The sequence below is a fragment of the Panthera leo genome, chromosome D2, assembly GCF_018350215.1.
Source record: "Panthera leo isolate Ple1 chromosome D2, P.leo_Ple1_pat1.1, whole genome shotgun sequence".
Lineage (NCBI taxonomy): Eukaryota > Metazoa > Chordata > Mammalia > Carnivora > Felidae > Panthera > Panthera leo.
In genome coordinates, this window is record NC_056689.1 from 4,994,087 (window position 1) to 5,016,698 (window position 22,612).

The window sequence follows — 22,612 nt, forward strand, 5'->3', positions numbered from 1 at the left end:
GAGGGCCCCCTGGCAGGACAGTTAGAGTCGAGGTGGGCATGGGCCAGGGGTCCCAGGGCACTTGACACTGAGTTGTCTTGGCAAGTCATGGAGAGCCAAAGTAGGGCATGTCTAGAGTATTCTGTGCCTGTCTTACCTTGGTGAGATGGCTGGAGTCATAATGAGCACTGACCAAGGGTGTCCACACTGCTGGGACATCTGGGGTCAGGGGGCTGGGGCTCCCTGTGGTGGAAAGTCAGCTATGGTGCCTGGGCTCTGCTCTCCTCTGCACTACCAAGGTGGAGGGGAAACATAAGTAGAGGTACCTGCCAGCTCCTGAGGACTACAGGGAGTCCCCACCACTTGGCAGGGCTCTAGGGCTGGTTCTGTTATTTGAAGTTGCCCTTTTAAGCCATGACTTAAGGTTCTGTGCCCGGGGCAGATGCACCCACTCACCGTTTCTCTGTACGTTCCTCCCCACTCCAGCTCGTGGTGTTAGGGGTGGGGGTCCCCTCTGTTCCTGTTTCCCCAACTCTCTCTGTATCCCTTGTCATCTATGTGGCCTCTCTCTCTCGTGCTAAAGCCAGTCAGGCAGCCCTCAGGTTCCCAGTAAGTTTTTCTACACACAACTTCTCCATGTCTTTGCCCCCTATTGCCCTTCTAGTGAAGCCATGGGATGTCCTTTCCTTGCTCTGTATGTCTGAGACCTCTACCCAGCCTTCTTCTGAACTCTGGTTTACAATGACCCTACTACTCATTGTCCCCCATGCACGGCACGGTGGGGTGTTTGTTTCTCTTTTTGTTGGGGATCTTTTTTTCCTTGCTGATGGCTATAAGAGCATTACACAGAAGACCTGCAAACTATTCCCGTTTCATTTAGGTATAATACTTGTCAACATGTCCTCTTACCTCTATAAATAATTGACCCTAGATATTTTTATACCACTATTACCTCCCTTGCTTCATTGCTGGCTAAGCAACTAGGCTCAAAGATCTCACAGAAAGACACTAGGTTTTTCCACATTCTCACATATGTACAAGGAATTCGTAATAATAAGGGCAAACGTTGACGTTGAGTTCCCTGCCCTCATCCAACCCATTTTAGAGTTTGTTTTACGAATCCCTGGGCATTTCCATAATTACTTGACGTGCTGGACCAAGATATGGTGAAATGTGCTTTAAGATGGTCTAATCAGAGTGACAAAGGCAGGAGCGTGCAGCTGTTGGCCGATCTATTTTTATCAGCAATTCTCTGCCAATGTCCATACCTGCCAGTCAGAAGTTCATACATTAGGATTCCCAGTGACCAGTAGTCGGCTGAAATGTCATGGCCTTTGTTCAGGATGATCTCTGGAGCCACGTACTCTGGAGTCCCACAAAAAGTCCATGTTTTCTTTCCAAATCCTATTTTCTTTGCAAAGCCAAAATCAACCTTACAAAGAGAGAAAAACAAGTTATTTCAAGGCACTTACTTATTTTCAAGCTTAAAAGCAGTAAGGTACTTAGCTGAAGTGCACGGAATAATAACAAAAACAGATGCATATCACTACAGTCCTATATTCCCAAAGGAGTCATCGGTGTTTCAAACAAAGCCTCCCTGAGCAAAGTCAGTGTCAGTAGGAAAAGTTAAAACCTGAGTATAGGCTGAAACTCACATCATTAAAAATACAGGTAAACCTTTCTTTCCAGAAACAGCTTCCTTTTTTTCCTCCTTTCCTGACCACGGAGGTCGGGCCATAACCCCTTTACTTAAAATTTTGAAGTCTAGGTGGACCTACTTGACACATTTTCCAGAATATGCATGATTTCTGCTGGATTTAGGAAGCCGACAATTCATTTAGCAATGAGAAGCCACTGGACTGCTCAAGGAACCTAGTAACAAAATGCATCCCTGCCCCGAGTACACATAAACAGAGATACAATGCAAATGTGTCCTTCGTTTTTCTAGAAATGTTTCTGGACGGAGGAGCCTCGAATGCAGAAAACCTTTTTCTCTAAAACGATGAACAGCCATTGATTTGATTTCCGTGAAAACCATATGCTGAATAAAAAGTCCCAAAGTTTAAAAAATAGAGTCAGGCACTGACAGATTCAACGTCCACAAAAATTGTATGTTTTATAACAGAACTTCCCTCCTACAGTAAATCTTTAGAGCGCTTGACAGATTTTACTATTGTGATCATTACTATCACTATAATTCAAATGGCCTAAATAACATTGCCTAGCAAGCCATTTTTTTCCTGTTCAGATTGTACTTAAATCTAAAATGTTAAAAGGATTCATGGTTTTCTATGATGTAAGTAGTCATTCCCTGTGAATGGCAGAAAGTGGACAAGAGAAAGGTCTACAAAGCTCTTCTAGAGGTCTATGAACACGTGTCCACAGGTCCGAGTCCATTTAAACACATCCTGCCAAGACAGTATTAATTAAGACCTAGCCAATTTAATTTCTTACACCTTTTGCTTCATTTGAAAGAAGAGTTGAAAGCAGTAATGCAAAGATAGGCTCTTAAGAAAAGTTACAGCGTTTACAAAGGAAAAGGGAGGTTTTAATGTTAGGAAATGAACACAGCTTTATGAACAGATGTTTTAAACCCGCGGGGCAGAAGCCGTGCGTAAAGGGCACTGACCAGTTTGGTGTAGCCTCGGTGATCCAGGATGAGATTTTCTGGCTTGAGGTCCCTGTAAATGATTCCTTTGGAATGCAGATAGGCGAAGGCTTCCACCACACACGCGGTGTAGAATCTGGTCGTAGAATCTTCAAACGAACCTCTGAGACACAGAAAATGAAAGTGTACAAGATGTTCATTTCTCTGATAGGGTTTTATTTATTTTGTCCTCATTTCATTATATTCCTGTGCCAAACTTTGACCCTGGAGGCCAATGTCCTCTAGCCAAATGCCATGTGATGGGTGCTGCCCTGGGTTTTCAAAAGCCCTTGAAGACCACATCCAGGACTGCTTTGCCCTGACAAATGAGATAGTTAACTCTACCCTCCCGTAAGCACCGAGGAGGAGCTCAGCTTCATACCTCCTTCTATAAGCTTCCCAGCACCCCCCTATCCTCTAACGAGACACAGCAGTGGACAGGGAGGAGACGAATCCTATTTTAGAGCTGTCTATCAAGGGTTGGGTTTGGTAAAGCAGAAGTTTATCGGTTCAGTCATACTTATTTTTAGAGGGCTTGGTTTTGAATCTTCCTAAATAATACAGATACGGTTCATAAGAGCATGAATAAAAAGGTTAATGCTTCCAGAGAGCCATTTTGGAAATGAGCTGTGATGCTGTGTTGCAGTCATATATCACAAGCTAAATATTCTGCTTTCCAAAATTTTGCCAGCAAGAGAAATAACACCTATGTCCCACACTACTGCCTTCTTACTAGAAAAGATGGGGCAAAGAGATAATTAGAAGGAAAAAGGCACTCAGAAGGGAATATAGATTAGTAAACTTGATTCTTACGTTTGGCAAAGAACGCTCACACTCTCTGTCCTCACTCTCTTTATTTAATGAAATAACAATAAAGGGAAGAAAAAAACATTGGCATCTAAGGTTAGCTCCTTGGTTCCATAGCAGAAACTTTATACTTTAGCTGTTTTTTTCTTCCAAGAAATTCTTTAATTAAAAAAAAAAATATTTTATATTTGAGAAAGAGGGAAAGAGGAAGCAGGGGAGGGGCAGAGAGATGGAGACAGAATCTGAATCAGACTTCAGGCCTCTGACCTGTCAGCACAGAGCCCGACGCGGGGCTCGAACCCATGAGCCATGAGATGATGACCTGAGCCGAAGTCGCACGCTTAACCGACGGAGCCACCCAGGCGCCCCTAGAATCTTAAATATAATTACAAAGATGCTAGTGTCTCTCTTTAACAAAGTCTGAATTGTGAATTTATAAGGTCAAGAAAAAGTTTCTTTGAGAAGAAGTGCATCTATATTGGGAAATAACAGGTTGTATGTTGCAATTGTCTTTGGACTCGGAACTACCTTTGCAGAGCAAACACTATGTAATTCCGCATCTTGACAAGGGGGTTGGGGTAGTGCCTGGCAGGTCGTTTTTCTTTGCCCTGAAATAAGTATGCTTGTCCGTCAAGAGCAACAGATTTCTTTCACTGGAGAGGTTGTTTGTAGTAAGTAGTAAGCATCGTGTGCAGATACAACTGTGTGCTTGCTAATTAACGGTACTGAGTGCCATATATGACCCCAGTCCTTCCTCACTGGACAGCTTTGCAAAGCCATGGCTGAGCCAAAACAAGGCAGTACTGGGAATAGAGCTTTGTCATATTTCACATTGCATGTGTTGTTTTAATACGAAAATTGATTACTTCCTCGTAATGGGACTGTCTAGCTGTGATTCAGGTGGGCTGTTTTGAAAGCCTACAAATTCTTGGTTGCTGTTGGAAGAAGAGGTTATTTCTGTAGTTGTGATTCTGAGCAATGTATCTGTTTTCCTTAATATTCACTCGTCAATGGAACCAAATGGACAGATACACTGTAAATGTTGTAAGGAAAGTGAACACTTACATGAGAGATGAACTGCTCACGAAATCTCGGCCGAAAGGTATTCATGTTCATATTCTGAATAAGTCGGCCATTAGCAGGAAGATTAAAAAAAATCCTAATACAGATTCCCATTCATCAGAGAGAGCTATAAGTTAGGAATATGGACTCGGAAGCAAGAATCCTGGGCTCGAATTTTGGTTTCACTTGCTTACTTTTGAGCAACTAACTCTATCTCCCTCGGTCTCCATGTTCTCTTGAGCAAAATGGGGCTTGCAATAGAAACTACTCATTGAGTTGTGGAAAGGATACAAATAACTGAGGCATATATTTAGAGTTAGTGCCTGACACACAAGTGGGTACCTGATAAATATTAGCCATTCTAACTGAGAACTGCAACAGTCTTCTTTAGCTGCTGTGTCTTAATCTAGGAAAGCTGAATGATACAGACAGGTCAGAAGTCTTCTGGAGATGGGAGTGAGGGGTCCGTAATACCTAATTAACACTGTTACGTAAGTATTTGCTGCCTCTCACTGCCAAGGCTAACTGCCATGAGTCAGCTCTGAAGGGTCTTATGTTAATCTCCGTTCTTTTCATTTTGTCTAGGCTTCTCACAAATGCACAGGCAAAAATGACTCTCTTACTGCCTGCCAATTTTCATCATAAAGTGAACTGACCACCAACCTACACCTTTGGGTCTTGAGTTCTCGACAGCTCTGTTTATTCGTGTCAAGGTTTCTCTGATTCTGAGCCATTTTGGAACTTGGAGGGTTCTGCAAAGCTGGTTTCCATTCCTTTAAAGCTCTATTTTGAGTCTCCCTCATATATAAGCATATTTGTAACTGGTTTTCAAAATTAAATGAAAACATGATCTTAAATCTGTTTCCATGTTAGCTGATAACTCAACATAATGTATGCATACAAAGTATTTACCAGAAACAACACAGCTTCATCGCTAAACGTTTGATGTGGGTAATTTGTGGATTTTGAAATACACTGCTGGAAAGCAGTCACAAAGCACAGTATCAGGGTGACTCAAAATGAAAAATTGCCATTAGAATTGAAAATGACAACACAAATTTGATCTAAAACAAAAATGAAAGCTTGTTTTCTCAACAGAAAGTTGCTTGAAGAAATAAATCACTGCCCTAAATAGCTCTTCAAAATAATAAATTATGCCTTGACATGCGTGTCATTTCAATTAAAACAAGCATGGAAAAGGCCTGTATACTTTCTCTAGGAATGGGCTGTTGTTTTATTTTAGCTAGATGGCAGTAGATAACAATCTGATGGAGAGCATCAGAGGGTTATGTATACTTATGGATAGACTCAACTTTAATTCGTGTTTAATCCACTTGTCATAAACCAGGTCCTGAAATGACCACATGCAACCAAGACAAAGCATCTCTCATCGGAGGTAAGTTCCCTTTTTCCCTTGACTAGTAACGCGAATCATGAGTGAGTGTAACTATTGTATTAGTTTCAGGCGTACAACGTAATGATTAATTCTTTACGTTATTCAGTGCTCACCATGGTTAAGTGTCGTAACCACTGGTCGCGCCAAACAGCATCGTATTGTGGACTGTGTTCCAAGTGCTGTGCTTTTCATCTCTGTGATTGATTCCTTTTATAACTGGAAGTTTGTATTTCTTAATGCCCTTTGTCTAGTTTACCCATCTCTCCGCTAACCTCCCCTCTGGAAATCCCCATTTTCTTCTCTATATTTTGAATAATCTGTTTTGTTGTTTTGTTTGCAAGATTCCACATTTCAGTGAAATCATATAGGATTTGTCTTTCTCTCTCTGGCTTATTTCACTCCATGTAATACTCTCTAGCTCCATCCACGTGGTGGCAAATAGCAAGGTCTCATTCTTTTTCTATGGCTGAGTAATATTCCATTGGATATATGTACAGCACATCTTCTTTATCCATTCATCTACTGATGAACACTTGGGCTGCTTCCATAATTTGGCTTTGTAAATAATGCTGCAATAAACACAGGAGTCAAAGTATCCTTTCACATTAGAGCTTTTGCATTTTGGGGGGTAAATACCCAGGGACTGCAACACTGGATCATAGGGTAGTTCTGTTTTTAATTAAAAAAAAAAAAATTTTTTTTTTTTTAACGTTTATTTATTTTTGAGACAGAGAGAGACAGAGCGTGAACAGGGGAGGGGCAGAGAGAGAGGGAGACACAGAATCTGAAACAGGCTCCAGGCTCTGAGCTGTCAGCACAGAGCCCGACGCGGGGCTCGAACTCACGGACCGCGAGATCATGACCTGAGACGAAGTCGGCCACTTAACCGACTGAGCCACCCAGGCGCCCCTAATTTTTTGAGGAACTCTCATACTCTTTCAGCACTGGCTGCATCAGTGTTCATTCCCACCAACAGTGCATGAGGGTTCCTTTTTCACCACATCCTCTCCCAACACTTGCTATTTCTCGTCTTTTTAATTTCAGGCATTCTGACAGGTGTGAGGTGATATCTCCTGGTGGTTTTGATTTTCATTTCCCTGATGATGGGTGATGTTGAGAATCTTTTCATGTATCTGTTGGCCACTGTATGTCTTCTTTGGAAAAATGAATATTCAGGTCCTCTGCTCATTTTAAAAATTTGATTGTTTTTTTTGTGTTGGGTTATAGGAGTTCTTCATGTATTTTGGGATATTAACCCTTTATTGAATATATCATTTGCAAATATCTTCTCCCATTCACTAGGTTGCTTTCTCATTTTGTTTATGGCTACCTTTGCTGCGCAGAAGCTTTTTATTTTGATGTAGTCCCAATAGTTTATTTTTGCTTTTGTTTCCCTTGTCTCTGGAGATGTATCTAGAAAAATGTCACTAAGGCCAATGTCAGAATACTGCCTATGTTTTCTTTTGGGAGTTTTATGGTTTCAGGTCTCACATTTAGGTTTTCAATCTATTTTGGAAAGTTGGTATAGTTTCATTCTTTTGCATGTAGCTGTCCAGTTTTCCCAAAACCATTTTTCGAAGAGATTGTCTTTTCCCTGCTGTATATTCTTGCTTTTAATTAACCATGTAAGTGTCAGTTTATTTCTGGGCCCTCTATTCTGTTTTTATGCCAGTACCATACTGTTTTGATGCCTACAACTTTGTAGTATATCTTGAAATCTGGAATTGTGATACCTCCAGCTTTGTTCTTCTTTCTTAGGGTTGCTGTGGCTATTTGGGGTCTTTTTGTGGTTCCATACACATTTTAGGATTATTAGAGTTCTGTGAAAAAATGCTATTGGTATTTTAATAGAGATTGCAATGAATCTATAGCCTGCTTTGGGTAGTATGGACATTTTAACAATACTCTTCCAATCCACAAACTTGAACTGTCTTTTTATTTGTTTGTATCATCTTAAGTTTTTTCCTAGGTATTTTATTCTTTTTTGGTGTGGTTACAAATGGGATTGATTCCTTGATTTCTCTCTTAGTTTTTTATTAGGTATAGAAATGCAACAGATTTTGGTATATTAATTTTGTATCCTGAAATATTACTGAATTCATTTATCAGCTCTAGTAGTTTCTTCTGGTGGATTCTTTAGAGTTTTCTATATATGGTATCATGTCATCTGCAATTAGTGAAAGTTTTACTTTTTCCTAACCAATCCTGTATGGCTTTTACTCCTTTTTGTTGTCTGGATATCTGAGACTAGGACTTCCAGCACTGTGTGAATAAAAGTGGTGAGAGTGGACATCTTTGTCTTGTTCTTGATCTTCAAGGAAAAGCTCTTAGTTTTTTTCCCATTGAGTATGGCGTTACCTGTGGGTTTTTCATATATGACCTTTATTATATTGAGCTATGTTTCCTCTAGACTCACTCCATAAGTTTTTATCATGAACGGATATTGTATTTTGTGAAATGCTTTTCTGCATCTATTGAAATGATTATTTGTTTTCCATCCTTTCTCTTGTTAATGTGATATATCACATTGATGATTTGCCAGTATTGAACCACACTTGCATCCCTTGACTAAATCCCACTTAATCGTGGTAAATCATTTTTTAAGGTATTGTTGAATGCAGTTTGCTAATATTTTGTTGAGGGTTTTTGCATCTATGTTCATCAGAGATATCGGCCTATCGTTGTTTTCTGTAGTATCTTTGGTTTTAATAATGGTCTTAAAATCAGGGTAATGTTGGTTTTGTAGAATGAGTTTAGATGTTTTCCTTCCTCTCCTATTTTTGGAATGGTTGGAGAAGAATAGGTACTAACTCTTCGTTGAATGTTTGATAGAATTCACCTGTGAAGCCATCCTGTCTTGGAATTCAGATTGTTGGAAGGTTTTTTGATTAGTGATTCAATTTCATTGCTAGCAACTGGTCTGTTCAAATTTTCTATCTCTTCCTCATTTAGCTTAGGAAGATTATATATTTCTAAGCATTTATTCTATGTCATCCAAATTGTTGGCTTATAATTTTTCATAATATTTTCTTACAATCCTTTGCATTTTATGGTGTTCGTTGTTATTTCTCCTCTATTTTGTGCCTTCTTTTTTTCTTGGTCAGTGTAGCTAAAGGTTTTTCAGTTTTATCTTTTCAAAGAAACAGCCCCTGGTTTCATGAATCTGTTCTATTTTTTTTAGTTTCTATTTATTTCTGCCCTAATCTTTATTATTTCATTCCTTCTATTGGGTTTGGGCTTTGTTTGTTCTTCTTCAGCTCCTTAGCTGTAAGTTTAGACTGTTTGATATTATTTTATTTCTCAAGGTACACCTGTATTGCTATAAACTTCCCTCTTAAAAGTACACTTGCTGTCTCCCAAACATTTTGGACGACTGCGTTTTCATTTTCATGTCTCCATGTATTTATGATGTCTCTCTTGGTTTCTTGGTTGAACAATACATTGTTTATTAGCATATTGTTTAGCCTCCATATATTTCTGTTCTTTCCAGATTTTTTCTTGCAATTGATTTTCAGTTTCATATCACTGTGGTCATAAATTATGCTTGATATTTCAATCTCTCTGAATTTATTGAGACCTGTTTTGTGGCCTAATGTGATTTATCCCGCACAATGTTCCGTGTGCATTTGAAAAGAATGTGTATACTGTTTCTGAGTGGAATGTTCTGTATGAATCTGCTAGGTCTGTCTGGTCTAATAGGTCATTCAAAGCCATGGTTTCCTTGTTGATTTTCTTTCTGGATGATTTCTCCATCGATATAAGCAGGGTGTTAATGTCCCCTACAATTATTATATTGCTGTCAATTTCTCCCTGTATGTCTGTTAAAAATTATTTTTTGTATTTAGGTGCTTTTATGTTGGGTGCACAGATATTTATAATTGTTATATACTCTTGTTGGATTGATCATTATCAATTTATCACCCCTTTATCTTGAGGAGGGGCCCTTCTTTGTCTCTTGCCACAGTCTGTGTTTTAAAGTCTATTTTTTTCTGCTATGAATATTGGTGGCCTGGCTTTTTATTCCACTTCGATTTGCATGGTACATGTTTTTCCATCCCTTCACTTTCAGCTTGTATGTGTCTTTTAGTCAGGTGAGTCTCTTGGAGGCAGCATATAGATGGGTCTTGTTTTTTAATCCATCCCATCATCCTGTGTCATTTGATTGGGACATTTAGTCCATTTACATTTAAAGTAATTATTGATAGGTATATACTTATTGCTATCTGTTGTTTTTCTGGTTGTTTTTGTAGTTCTTCTCTGTTCCTTTTTTCTTCTCTTGCCATCTTACCTTGTCCTTGAGGGCTTTCATTAGTGTTATGCTTGGATTCCTCTGTCTCTGTTTTTTTGTGTACCTATTAAAGGTTTTTGATTTGTGGTTACCACTAGGTTCATATATAACATCTTAAGTGTATAGCAGGCTCTATTAAGTTAATGGTCTCTTAAGTTTGAACACATTTTAAAAGCACTAAGTTTTTATTCCCCTTTCCATGTTTTATGTACCTGAGGCCATATTTTCCATCTTTATTTTGTGTGTATCCCTTGACTGGTTTAAAAAAATTTTTTTTAAATGTTTATTTATGTTTGAGACAGAGGCAGAGAGAGGGGGAGACACAGAAACTGAAGCAGGCTTCAGGCTCTGAGCTGTCAGCACAGAGCCTGATGTGGGACTCGAACTCATGATCCACGAGATCATGACCTGAGCTGAAGTCAGATGCTCAACTGACTGAGCCACCCAGACACCCCACTGACTTGTTTTTGTAGATATAATTGACTTCACTATTTGTTTTAACGTCCATACTGGCTTTATAAGTGATTGATCTACTACCTTTACTATATGTTTTTACCTGTGAAATTATCCTTTCATAATTTTTCTTACTTTTAGCTATTGCCTTTACTTTCCACTTCAAGAAATTGTAAAAGACACTTTAAAGTTTCTTACAAGACCAGTTTAGTGGTAATGAACTCCTTTATCTTTTGTTTGGGAAACTCTTTACCTCTCCTTCTGTTCTGAATAATAGCCTTCATGGGCAGAATATTCTTGGCTTCAGGTTTGTTTCTTTTCATCCCTTTGAATATATCATGCCACTCCCTCTGGCCTACAAAGTTTCTGCTATAAAATCTGCTAAGAGTCTTACAGGGTTTCCCTTGTATGTAACTGTTTTCTTTTCTCCTGCTGCTTTAAAAACTCTTTATCACTACTGTTTGCCATTTAATTATTATGTGTCTTAATTTTTATGTGGCCCTCCTTGGGTTAATCTTGTCGTGGGGTTTCTTTATTTTCTGGATCTGGGTATCTGTTTCCTTCCCTAAACAAGGACAGTTTCAGCTGTTATTTCATCAAATAAATTTTGTGCCCCTTTTCTCTCTCCTCCTTAGGAGATCCTTATAATGTGAATGTGATTACACTTGATGGTGTTGCTGACTTCTCTTAACCTATTCTCATTTTGTATTATTCTTTTTTCTTTTTGCTGTTCAGCTGGTTGCCTTCTGTTACTCTCTCCTCCAGGTCCCTGATCTGTCCTGCCTCGTCTAATCTGTTTATTTTTTCTAGTGTATTTTTCATTTCAGCCATTGAGTTCTTCCTTTTTGTATTTTCTTCCTCTTTGTTGAGGTTTCCACTGAGTCCTCCAGTCTTTCCCAAGTCCAATGAGTATCTTTAGGACCATTACTCTGTATTTTCTATCAGGCATGTTGCTTATCTGTTTCATTTGCGACATACTTCTCTGTTTCCTCATTTTGTCTGATTCTCCATGTTTGTTTCTATGTGTCAGGTCAGTGATGCTTCCTGGTCATGACACTAGTGGCCTTGTGTAGAAGGGTTCCCATGGTACCCTGGAGCACAATGCCCCCCTGGTCTCCTGGAGCAGGTGCTTCAGGGGTGGCTCCCGGGTGGGCTGCGTGCACCCTACTGTTGTGGCTGAACCGTATCTGCCTTCAGTCCAGTCATCTGCAATGACGTGTCGTGCCCTCTGTGCTTACACGGGGCAAGGTTCAGTCCCTGTGTTCAGCGGCCTGTATGTGACTGCCACAGGCTTGTAGGTGGGCAGCGTCAGTAGTCAGGCAAACTGTCCACACTTAGTCATTCTCCCACAGCTGTGGGTGCACCACAGGGCAGGGCTTTTCCCCTGTGCTGGCAGCTCAAAGGCTGGGCCATTGGAACTGTGGTGTGCTGGTGTGTGTGATTATCTTTTCTCTCCCAGGACAGGAGTCCCTCCGGATGGATTCCAGCTGAGGTGAGCAGGTTGAATGGGATGGGTCTGTAAGGGAATGTGGGACTGGGGCCTTGCCGTGCTGGCAAGATTGGTGCAGGGCTTAGCACTGGCTCCCACAAGTGTCTGGCTCGCCAGGCTGGAAAGGGACGAGAACCAGGGTCTGCGAGCACATTTTTCCGGGGAGAAGTCTCCTGAAGATCCCTTCTTCTCCAGTGCACACTCTGTACATAAATGTCCTTCCCTACACTTTTCAAATCGCTCTTTCTGTGCTGTCTCGGCAGCTTATTTATTATGCTCGTTCTTTAAGGGTGGGGACTCCATTTTCTGTTGCCCTCAGGCTCTTCTGGAATTAAAGTACCTGGACCTAAGCCCAGCTGATTTTAAACACTTGGCCAAGTTAAGCCCCACTGTTTTTTAACGCCGAATGGTACGTATGGATCATCATTTTCCCAGTGGGGTCTCTTCCTGCCTCTCCACGCTTGGGGTATCCTTCCCATCACAGGAGATTTGGTTCCCAACTGTGTCTCTGTGCTTCCAGCCCTTTCCAATGTGGGTTCCACTCCATGATTATTGGGGAAGGCTTCTTCCAACCGTCCTCAGGTTGTTTTCGGAGTTAGCTGTACAAATGCAGCTGTTATCTTGGTGTGTTCCTGTGACGAGTTGAGTTCAGGATTCCCCTGATTCAGCTATCTTCCTGACCCCTGGAAATGCTTTTGATTTCCACTCTCCGTTATGTCATCTCAGATGGAATTTAAATAATTACCCTCCACAATATAGTTAGAATCAAAGAGATTGGCTATTTAAGTTATTCTCGGGCTTACAAAACACATCTGCGAAGACACATGACTAGAAGGGAAATGTGCATGATTTGAAAATTCTAGTGTCTGAAAGAATTAAGATATTGGGTTGGAACTATTTACATGTATTTCAAAATTAACACTTGAAATGTTAAATTTCATTATATTATTATATATTAAATACCAATATTAATACATAATATAACATCTATATAAATACTAATGTCATATTAACCACTTACACTTTTAAGAAGGTAGTACAGATTGCTAATTCTTTATATTTACCTTCTTTATAACACTTACTGTGTACCAACATATTCCAAAGAATGGAACAGAATTTGTGGAAAACAGAAAGTCACAAACTAGAAGATAAAGCATGATAGCTAATAGAGAATAAAACCAGAGAAATAACTGGAACAATTAAGATTTCTGCGCTAAGTAAAAAGATAAAAGATAAATATTTGATAGTCAACCAGTCCTGTTTTATATATGGTATCATTTTATTTTTTATGGGATTATTTTCATTCTTAGGTTTTTGAAAACAAATGAAAAACTGCTCTGGGTTCCTTTACTATGCTGATGAAAAAAAAAAAAAAGAGGCAGGAAGTGGTCATGTCACTTACTAGGTGAGAGTAGGGGGAGGTCTGTTGCTGTTAGAGACTTCCTATACTAAATCCCTGAGGCTTAGAGGTATTACCTTGTTAGTAAAGAATAGTCACACAAGCCTTTCTTAACTCAAATACTTTCCTTTATGCTTTCAGAATACCTTCTCCCTGCTGCTGTTTTCCTGGGACAGAAAATGAAAACTGAATGAATTGAACAATAGGATTTGTTTTGACTACGGATATTTTCATGTACGCTGTGACTAATAGCCTAATTATTTTCCTTTTTCTCTTGTCGTTTTTTGTTGTTCTTTCTAACAATTAACCTTTAGGACTTTCAGCCTCAATTTAAACAAATAGTGAGAAAGGTAGTGGCAATATTAATTGGAGCTGAATCACTGGTAGACAAACAACAATGATTCTGAAGTGATTTTGTATATAATAGTTATACTGCTTTTAATGTTGAGGCTTCAGCCCTTCTGCATCTTTAGGAAGAAGCAGGTAGCTCTTACTTCTCCAGGTCATGCCTCTTTATATAGCTTCATGTAGTATTAAGTACATTGTGGGGAATTCACCAACTGTGCATCCCAAGGATGATGAAAGGGAAGGAAACTGAACCAATGAAAAAGCATCCTAGGGGCATCTGGTGGCTCAGTCAGCTAAGCACCTGACTTCGGCTCAGGTCATGATCTCACAGTTCATGGGTTCGAGCCCCTGACATCAGGCTCTGTTGTAACAGCTCAGAACCTGGGGCCTGCTTCAGATCCTGTCTCCCTCTCTCTTAAAAGTAAATGCTAAAAAAATTAAAAAAACAAAAGCATCCTGGGGGTGCCTGGCTGACTCAATCGGCTGAGCATCCAACTCCTGATTTTGGCTTAGATCATGATCTCATGGGTCTGTGGGACAGAGCCCCACGTCGGGCTGTACACTGACAGTCTGCAGCCTGCTTGGGATTCTCTCCCTCTCTCAAAATAAATAAGCAAACTTGAAAAAATTAAAAAAGCATGCTGATGGAAGTAGAGAAAGGACCAACCACTGATACTTTCCCTCTATTCACTCCTCCAAAGGTAAACTGCTTACTAGCAACTTGAGTTGGCCTGATACATCAAAATACATCTTACTCAGAAGCCCAGGCTGGCATGTATGAGCCAACAAAATGCAAATCAAGTGAAAGAGGGAGAAAACATGAAATATTTTCTTTCAAAACATATATTGAAATTTGATTCCTATGCGTGTCTCATGCCCCATTAGTGGACTTGAGACTGACTTGTGTTTTTCTTGCCTGGTTCAAGTTAATAGAAGCTTAAAATAGTTCCTTTCCCTACATGGCTCATTATTGCTTTCATGTTTACTTCCACCTGTACATCTTCTATTCTAATTACAGCAAATCAGGGAAGATATTTCCAATAAATTAGCGGGTTGAAAGGTCAGGTAGAACCACATTAGGATGAATTAGACATTAACTCATAAATCAGAATGTTAACTTTGTGCAACAGCCTACAAATTATGAGAAGGGGGACTACATCTGTTTTCTCATCGTATCCCCAGCTTCTATCACAATGCCCGGCATATGTTCTGTACTCAAACATTACTAAAATAATGTAATCACTAGGATATAATAGCTTAGTGCAGATGTTTATCACATCCCCTTATGCCAATACGATATGATCCCTTATATGCTTGTTTATCTTAAGAAAGATATCATCAATGTAATAAGACACTGACAAGGTAAAAAGAAATCCACTAGACATACACAAGGAAGGCAATGAGGATAAGAGTTGAAAGGGCAATGTTTCCAAATACAGGAAGTTACCATATGAACACAATTAGGAATGAGACTTTAAAATCAGATAGCTTATTAAAGACCCATTGGTTCTATTCCGGAATATCTACAAAGATATGGTCAAAAATAGCATGGCTTATGTTACCCAGTGAAGGAGAACATGAGTGAGACGGGAAGAAATGTGAAAAAAGATGTCACAAGTGAACGTTCAAAGGAACAAGAATGACTTTTGAATGTTTGATCATTCATAGGGAATGATTAAAACCTCATTCACAGGAAAGAAAGTTTTGGTCTTTTTTTTTAAGTAATCATTTAGGATTGGTAATGATCTTCTAGGACATGAATAAATTTTTAGTTTGCTAGTAATATAAATAAGAGATGGAAAATTAATTCTGCATAATTAAAAGAAACAAGCACTAACTTGGCCAACTTTACTTGCCCTAAAAGGGCAAAAAATAGGTAAATCTAAATCACATTGTTTAAATGAAATACTGCCTATAAGTGGGTTACTTTTTTCCTAACATTATCTAAAGCCTGAAACAGATGGCTGGAAACTTATTAATTTTGGAACCAAGGAGCAGTGTAAAGTCAGAGAAGAAAGTTCCTCGAGAACAACTTCTCAATGTCAGGAAAGGCAGACTGCCCATCTGGACAATGAGCACAGCAATTAAACTGGTAATTAATCCAGATTGCAAGTAGAACGTAACTTTAATTCCCTTCAAGTCACAGCAATGAATTGAATTCTCAGGATATAGTAAACTGATTCCAATATTCAAGTTTAAAAAAAGGCCTGTTTCATGTACCTTGCTAGGTACCATTTCCATACTGGACTAAGCCTGTATCATTAGTTACAAATCTAAAATGTGGTTTCGTATTTACTAAAGCGTATATGTATAGTGGGTCATATCCCACACTTATTTTCTGAAATAGAAGCATATGTAACACGTAAATATGACTTCAATATTTTTAGAGATATGATAGAAATTTCTTAAAATTCCTACCTATCCCTGAGAATGGTCCAGAGCTCTCCACCTAGGCACACTTCCATCAACATATACAAATATTTGCTGTCCTTGAATGTCCTGTACAGTCTGTGAATCGCAAACAAGAAAACAAAGGTTATAAACATGGCTGTCTTTGAAAAGAATGTAGCGCTTTCAGTGCTCAGATTACAGCCTCATACTTGACTTACCAAGCTTGAAATGTTATTAAAAGAATGAGAGAGATCTGTGTACAAATAGGGCAAAGGAGGCAACAGCGTCCCGAGATGTACACAGTGTAGGGGGCTGGTCTGTCCTTTGCAATAAATGGATTAATCCACATGATTATGGACCAAGATGGCCGCTTGGGGTTCCTCTAATCCCAGTTTGGTGGGCGCTTTAAGCATGGAAACTTGAGCCCTGTTAGTGGTCATAAACATACCGTATACATGGATATAAAGTAGATACAGTTTACAAATATAGATATGTAGTAAATTCCTATGCTGTTCACTTGCACTCACCCTGTTTTTAATAAGGGCCACTGACAAATTAACGAGAACAGGTTTTTCCGCATATGAAAACTCCCCCATTATCCTTGTTATTAATGCTCCGAAAATTCAGAGATGGGACAGTCACTTCATTTTTTAAGAGCTTCAAGAAATTACAAACTATTCAAATAATTATAGGTAGCAGAGTTTGATTCTTGATATTTTGCCTTTCGAACTCCAACGGCCGATGCCGGCTTCTGGAGTCACAGAGAGCACACACATGGAGTGTGAGAAACTCAGATGTCTCCTTTGGGGGAACTATGTTTTCACAGAATCGGATTCTCTTTAAAAAAAAAAAAAAAAGGATAGAATCAAACTTCAGGGTTTTTTTTTTTTTTTTTAAGTCTAGCAAAAAAAACTTTCTTAAAATCAGATTGAAAATGACGTGTGCTGCGAGAACGAAGTGTGTAACGTAAGCACGGGCCACAGTGGGTTTTGTGGTTGAGTCTCTATGGGGAGCGCGGGGACAGGGTCCTTACCTCACTATGAAGTCGGAATGAGCCCCCTGCATGATCTGCTTCTCCGAGCGAATGTGCTCCTGTTGTCTGGTGTCCACGATGTGGCGTTTCTTGAGAATCTTCATGGCAAACGTCTTGGACTCCTCGCTTTTCAGCTGGACCTTAACGACAGGCAGGGAGAGTTCAGTGAGAAAAAGCCCAGGGCATGAATGTAACAGGGTGCCTTCTTATCCCCAAATCCCACGGAGCACTTGAGTGACAGCCCAAACCCCGCCCGAGCCACACAGCGCCTCCCAAGGCCGCAAAGTACCGTCCAGTCCCCTTCCACGGGACCAGGTGAATTTTAGGGAGATTCTCGACGAGTTTTGTGCCCACTGGATTGGGAGTGGGAAAGTGTCCTGGATGGTCATCGTGTGATTTTATTTCATATCATGTCATGTGGCTGAGTGTACTTTTACAGTATTTCTCCTCCAACCCAAGAAGTATAAAAACTAAATTCTCCAATTTCCCTTCAGGTGAGTGTGGTAGATGTGGGAACATTCCACCGTTGCCCCCTGGCCCTAGCCAACAAACCTTTCCACAGGTATAATATTCAGGGGCATGGGGGCCCCTGGGTGGCTCAGTCGGTTGAGCATCTGACCTCAGCTGAGGTCATGATCTCAGGGCCCATGAGTTCGAGCCCCACATCGGGCTGGCCGCTGTCCACACAGAGCCGGCTTCAGATCCTCTGTCCTCCTCTCTCTTCCCCTCCCCTGCTTGCGCTCTCCCAAAAGTAAATAAAATAATAACAAATAAATAAAATTCAGCGACAGACCCCTCTCTCTGCTGAGACTGGGGATGAATATACTGTGATTTCTTCTCGTTTTACCTCCTAGTTTTGCCCTTTCCTCCAGTTAAAAAAAAAAAAAAAAAGGTAAAGAAAAAATACAATAAGAGATTTTGAAAACTTTTTTTTTCTTCTCTGCCCGTATGCAGGATAGCTTTAATCCTGTCCGACCTCGAACCTGACTGCTTGGTTACACTAAGTGAGGAGACCTAGCTGAGCTCGGATGGCCCCACTCCTTCCATGCCTCTGTCACGGCCCCACGCGGCTCCCGGTGGCTTGCGTTGTTCCAAATGCTACTCCTCAGACTGGCTGCGGGTCTGTGGTCACTGTTTTACATAAAAAAACCCCCCAAAAAACAAAAAAACTTCAACAAGGTGACTTGGAAGGAAAGTGAGAGAGAATGGAGCTCATCACTTAACAGCAATAGAGAAGAGTCATCTAGGGCTGTTGAGCGACAGACTCCTCAAGCCCGCATTCTCCGGCACTAATGAAAGGCTTGGGGGAAATAACGGACAAGCTGTTCCTGCTTTTCAGCTGAAGTATCGCTGTCCCCTCTGGTCGTGAATTGTCTCCCGCTTCATCCGCATGGAAGCGAAATTCTTAAGTGTCCTGTTCATGCACACGTGTACAGATTGGATCCAGTCTGAGAGGCCATGGCAAGGGCCTGAGAAGAGAGCCCAAGGACACTTCCCATTAATGGGCCCCAGTCCGCTGCCAGCATTTGTGAATCCGCAGGACAGGTTAGAGAGGAAAGTGGATATTCGCAAACGCCTTAAACAGACAAAGGCCGTCTATCCCATCTGTGAAACTCTGGAAGACGGCAGATGAGTGTAATTCAAACGGATTCAGCTGTAGTTCATAATAAAACACAAAATGTGAACTCCCACCTCGAAAAGAAATCTAGACAGCATGAAAAATAAGCTGTGTCAGAGGACTAAAAATCAGAGGAGAAATGAAACCGTATTTTCTCTTTGGGGCCTTAGGTTAGTGACTGAAGACTCTTGTGTCGTTTACGCCCCTGATGTAAACATTACTCGTTATTCTTTGTAGTGACAGTGACATACGTTTTTACTTGCGCACAGGGTGGGAGGAGAGGACTCTGCCTTTAGGGTCCCCGGTCTGGACCCGAATCCTGACCTCATTGGGCCGACTGCTTAACAGCTCTGAGCCCCAGTTCTTGCTGAAGATGCCATTGGGCTACTGTACGGAGTTAGTGTCGCCTTAAGCGAGAAAGGGCCACCGAGTGGAAGTCACGGATGGCCTCTCTGCTGTGCCCTGGCCCCACCCAGCAGCCTCTGCCGGATAGGGTACCTCAGGTGTTGACTGCAAAACAAAGCCAGACCACGTCACTCCTCTGCTCAAAACACTCCAGTGGCTTCCCATTTCACTCATGAAGGCAAAGCCGTCACAAAGGCCTACAAGGTCCTACACCGTCTGGACCCCACTCTCCCCTTACTCACTGTGCTGGGGTCACACTGGCCCTGAGCACATTAAGCAAGTGCGTGCCCCAGGCTATCTGCACGTGCTGTTCTGCCCTAATATTCTCCCACAGATATTCCCGGGAGGACCCTCTGAGTTCCCGAAGCTCTTTGCTCAAATGTTTCCTAATCAGTGTGTCCTCACACCAGCCTATGTCCAAGAGTAACCACCCCATTCCCTGTGTTATTCTTGTCTATAGCTCTTAGCACAAGCCAATGCACTCAATAGTTTCTTCATTACTTGATGAGTACCTGTGTCCTCTCATCAGACTGTAAGCAACCTGAGATGGGGGATATGTTTTTAAATTCCCTGCCCCTGACACAGAGTAAATGCTTATTAAATATTTGTTGACTGCATGAATCAAAGAAAGAATGCAACAAGCCATGACGATTGATCACTGGCAAAGCCACAACGTGCATCTCTTAGCTTAACAACGGGCACTAGAATGACAAGCACGTAGCATTTTGTCTTTTCCTTCTGTCCCCAAGTGCCCTTAATTATGCATGGAAGGGAAGGAAAGATTTTGATGTGCCAACACTACACAGGCACTATCCACGGCCAAACAGCTATGTGATTCAGCGTCAAGTTTTCAGTTGTATTTTTACAAGATGTTTTCTTACCCCAACCTTTTCCTTGAATGACCGAGACATGACATTCCCAACCATAGAGCCTGCTAGATTAATAACACCATCTCTAGGATAATGTCCAGTTGGCTGCCGACAAGCTTGTGGGGTCCGTTAGCATCTTGAGACCATGGCCGTTACTTAGGGCTCCATTTCCAAGCCTATACTACTCTTTGGTTCCCTTCCAATGAACAAATTCCATGATTCCTAGTATGTTTACCGATTTTGTTATACCCACACCCAGATGTTTGATTTATTTCACTGTAGCCAGTATACTAGGCAGAAATATTTACCCACTTTTCTATTTGATAGTTTTGAACTGTCTATTAGGATGAATCTATGCAGGGAAATAAATGAAGCTCTCGGGGATGTCCAAGAGAAATGGGAACTAACCTTTATGGAGCACATACAAGTCCATGTATGTTATTTTATTTAGTCCTGACATCAACTCTTCATTGAAAGAGGAAGAGATTTTTGTTTTGTTTTGTTTTTAGAAAGACTTCATCATCGATAATAATAGCTAATATTATTAAAGTGCTCATATTAGGTGCCAGGAACAGTGCAATAAGTGACTTTTCTCAATCTTCTAGGCAACCCTTTGAGGTACCATTGTCATCCCCATTCTTCAGAGCATCAAACTGAGGAATACCAGAGAGGTTCATATCTTGACCAAGACCAGGATAGAGATGTCAAGTGGCAGAACTGGCTCCATGCTCTTTTTGGCCCAGGCTATTTCCAGAATATGCTGCTTCCCTTCTGCTGAATATAAAACAAATTGACGGCACAGTGACTGATGCTTTACGAATGAGAGTTTAATGGAAATGGCTAACTCAAACTCAGTTTCCTGTAAGTTTCGCTCACACTAGACATGTGGTTTAGGACACCAGCCTGAGCCTCACTGTCCATTTTCTAGGGGATCTCAATATATTCTCAGGGATCTGGGGTACCTGACTGATACAATTCCACAAGGAGAAGCCAAGGGTCGAAGTGTGGGGGGGGGTAGGTGGGGAGGGAGATGGTGGTAACAGTTGTTGGGTAGTAGGTGGCCAATGAGGGGTACATGTTGGCCTTATTAGTTGCCAGTTTAATAAGTATTAATTATAAGAAGTTTACCGAGCCAAATGGTTAATCTACTGAGGCTTTCTGTTTGGTCTCTGCTTGAGTGGAGCAGTTTTACGGTCCGGAACCACCTTCCTTTGCACTCTGTAAAGACCTTGCCAGCTCCTTAGAGTAGAGCCCTTAGAATTTCCACTTCCATTTCAAACTAGAATGACACACGATTCCCGGGATCTCAGCTCTTAACCAGGAAGTCAGAGAGCTTGAGGAGTATTGGTGGAGGTAACTCAACAAACACAGTCTCTTGTGCTGAGTTAATTCCCTGAAAAAATTTCCCCTGATAAATCAATAAGTCCGACTCAACATTGTTTGTAACAGCCAAACACAGTCTCTTTAACAAATGGTGCTGGGAGAACTGGACAGCAACATGCAGAAGGATGAAACTAGACCACTTTCTTACACCATTCACAAAAAGAAACTCAAAATCGATAAAGGACCTGAATGTGAGACAGGAAACCATCAAAACCCTAGAGGACAAAGCAGGAAAAAACCTCTCTGACCTCAGCTGCAGCAATTTCTTACTTGACACATCTCCAAAGGCAAGGGAATTAAAAGCAAAAATGAACTACTGGGACCTCATGAAGATAAAAAGCTTCTGCACTGCAAAGGAAACAATCAACAAAACTAAAAGACAACTAACGGAATGGGAAAAGATATTTGCAAATGACATGGCTAGTATCCAAAATCTATAAAGAGCTCACCAAACTCCACACCCCAAAAAACAAATAATCCAGTGAAGAAATGGGCAGAAGACATGAATAGACACTTCTCTAAAGAAGACATCCTGATGGCCAACAGGCACATGAAAAGATGCTCAACGTCGCTCCTCATCAGGGAAATTCAAAATCACACTGAGTTATCACCTCATGCCAGTCAGAGTGGCTAAAATGAACAAATCAGGAGACTATAGATGCTGGCGAGGATGTGGAGAAATGGGAACCCTCTTGCACTGTTGGTGGGAATGCAAACTGGTGCAGCCGCTCTGGAAAACAGTGTGCAGGTTCCTCAAAAAATTAAAAATAGACCTACCCTATGACCCAGCAATAGCACTGCTGGGAATTTACCCAAAGGTACAGGAGTGCTATGCATAGAGGCACTGGCACCCCAATGTTTATAGCAGCACTTTCAACAATAGCCAAATTATGGAAAGAGTCTAAATGTCCATCAACTGACAAATGGATAAAGAAGTTGTGGTTTATATATACAGTGGAATGCTACTTGGCAATGAGAAAGAATGAAATATGGCCCTTTGTAGCAACATGGATGGAACTGGAGAGTGTGATGCTAAGTGAAATAA

At 40.8% G+C, this 22,612-nt stretch overlaps 1 protein-coding gene across 5 annotated transcripts in view; it reads right to left on the minus strand.

Annotated features, from left to right (window-relative positions):
- PRKG1 (protein kinase cGMP-dependent 1) overlaps positions 1-22,612 on the minus strand; it is a 1,249,639-nt gene that overhangs the window by 12,582 nt on the left and 1,214,445 nt on the right. For all 5 annotated transcript variants that reach the window (XM_042907726.1, XM_042907722.1, XM_042907723.1 and 2 more), the window contains 4 exons: positions 17,293-17,432; positions 16,287-16,376; positions 2,609-2,750; positions 1,248-1,411 (listed from right to left, as the gene is read on the minus strand). In XM_042907726.1, the coding sequence (XP_042763660.1) occupies positions 1,248-1,411; positions 2,609-2,750; positions 16,287-16,376; positions 17,293-17,432 (536 nt within the window). The remainder of the gene's footprint in view (positions 1-1,247; positions 1,412-2,608; positions 2,751-16,286; positions 16,377-17,292; positions 17,433-22,612) is intronic.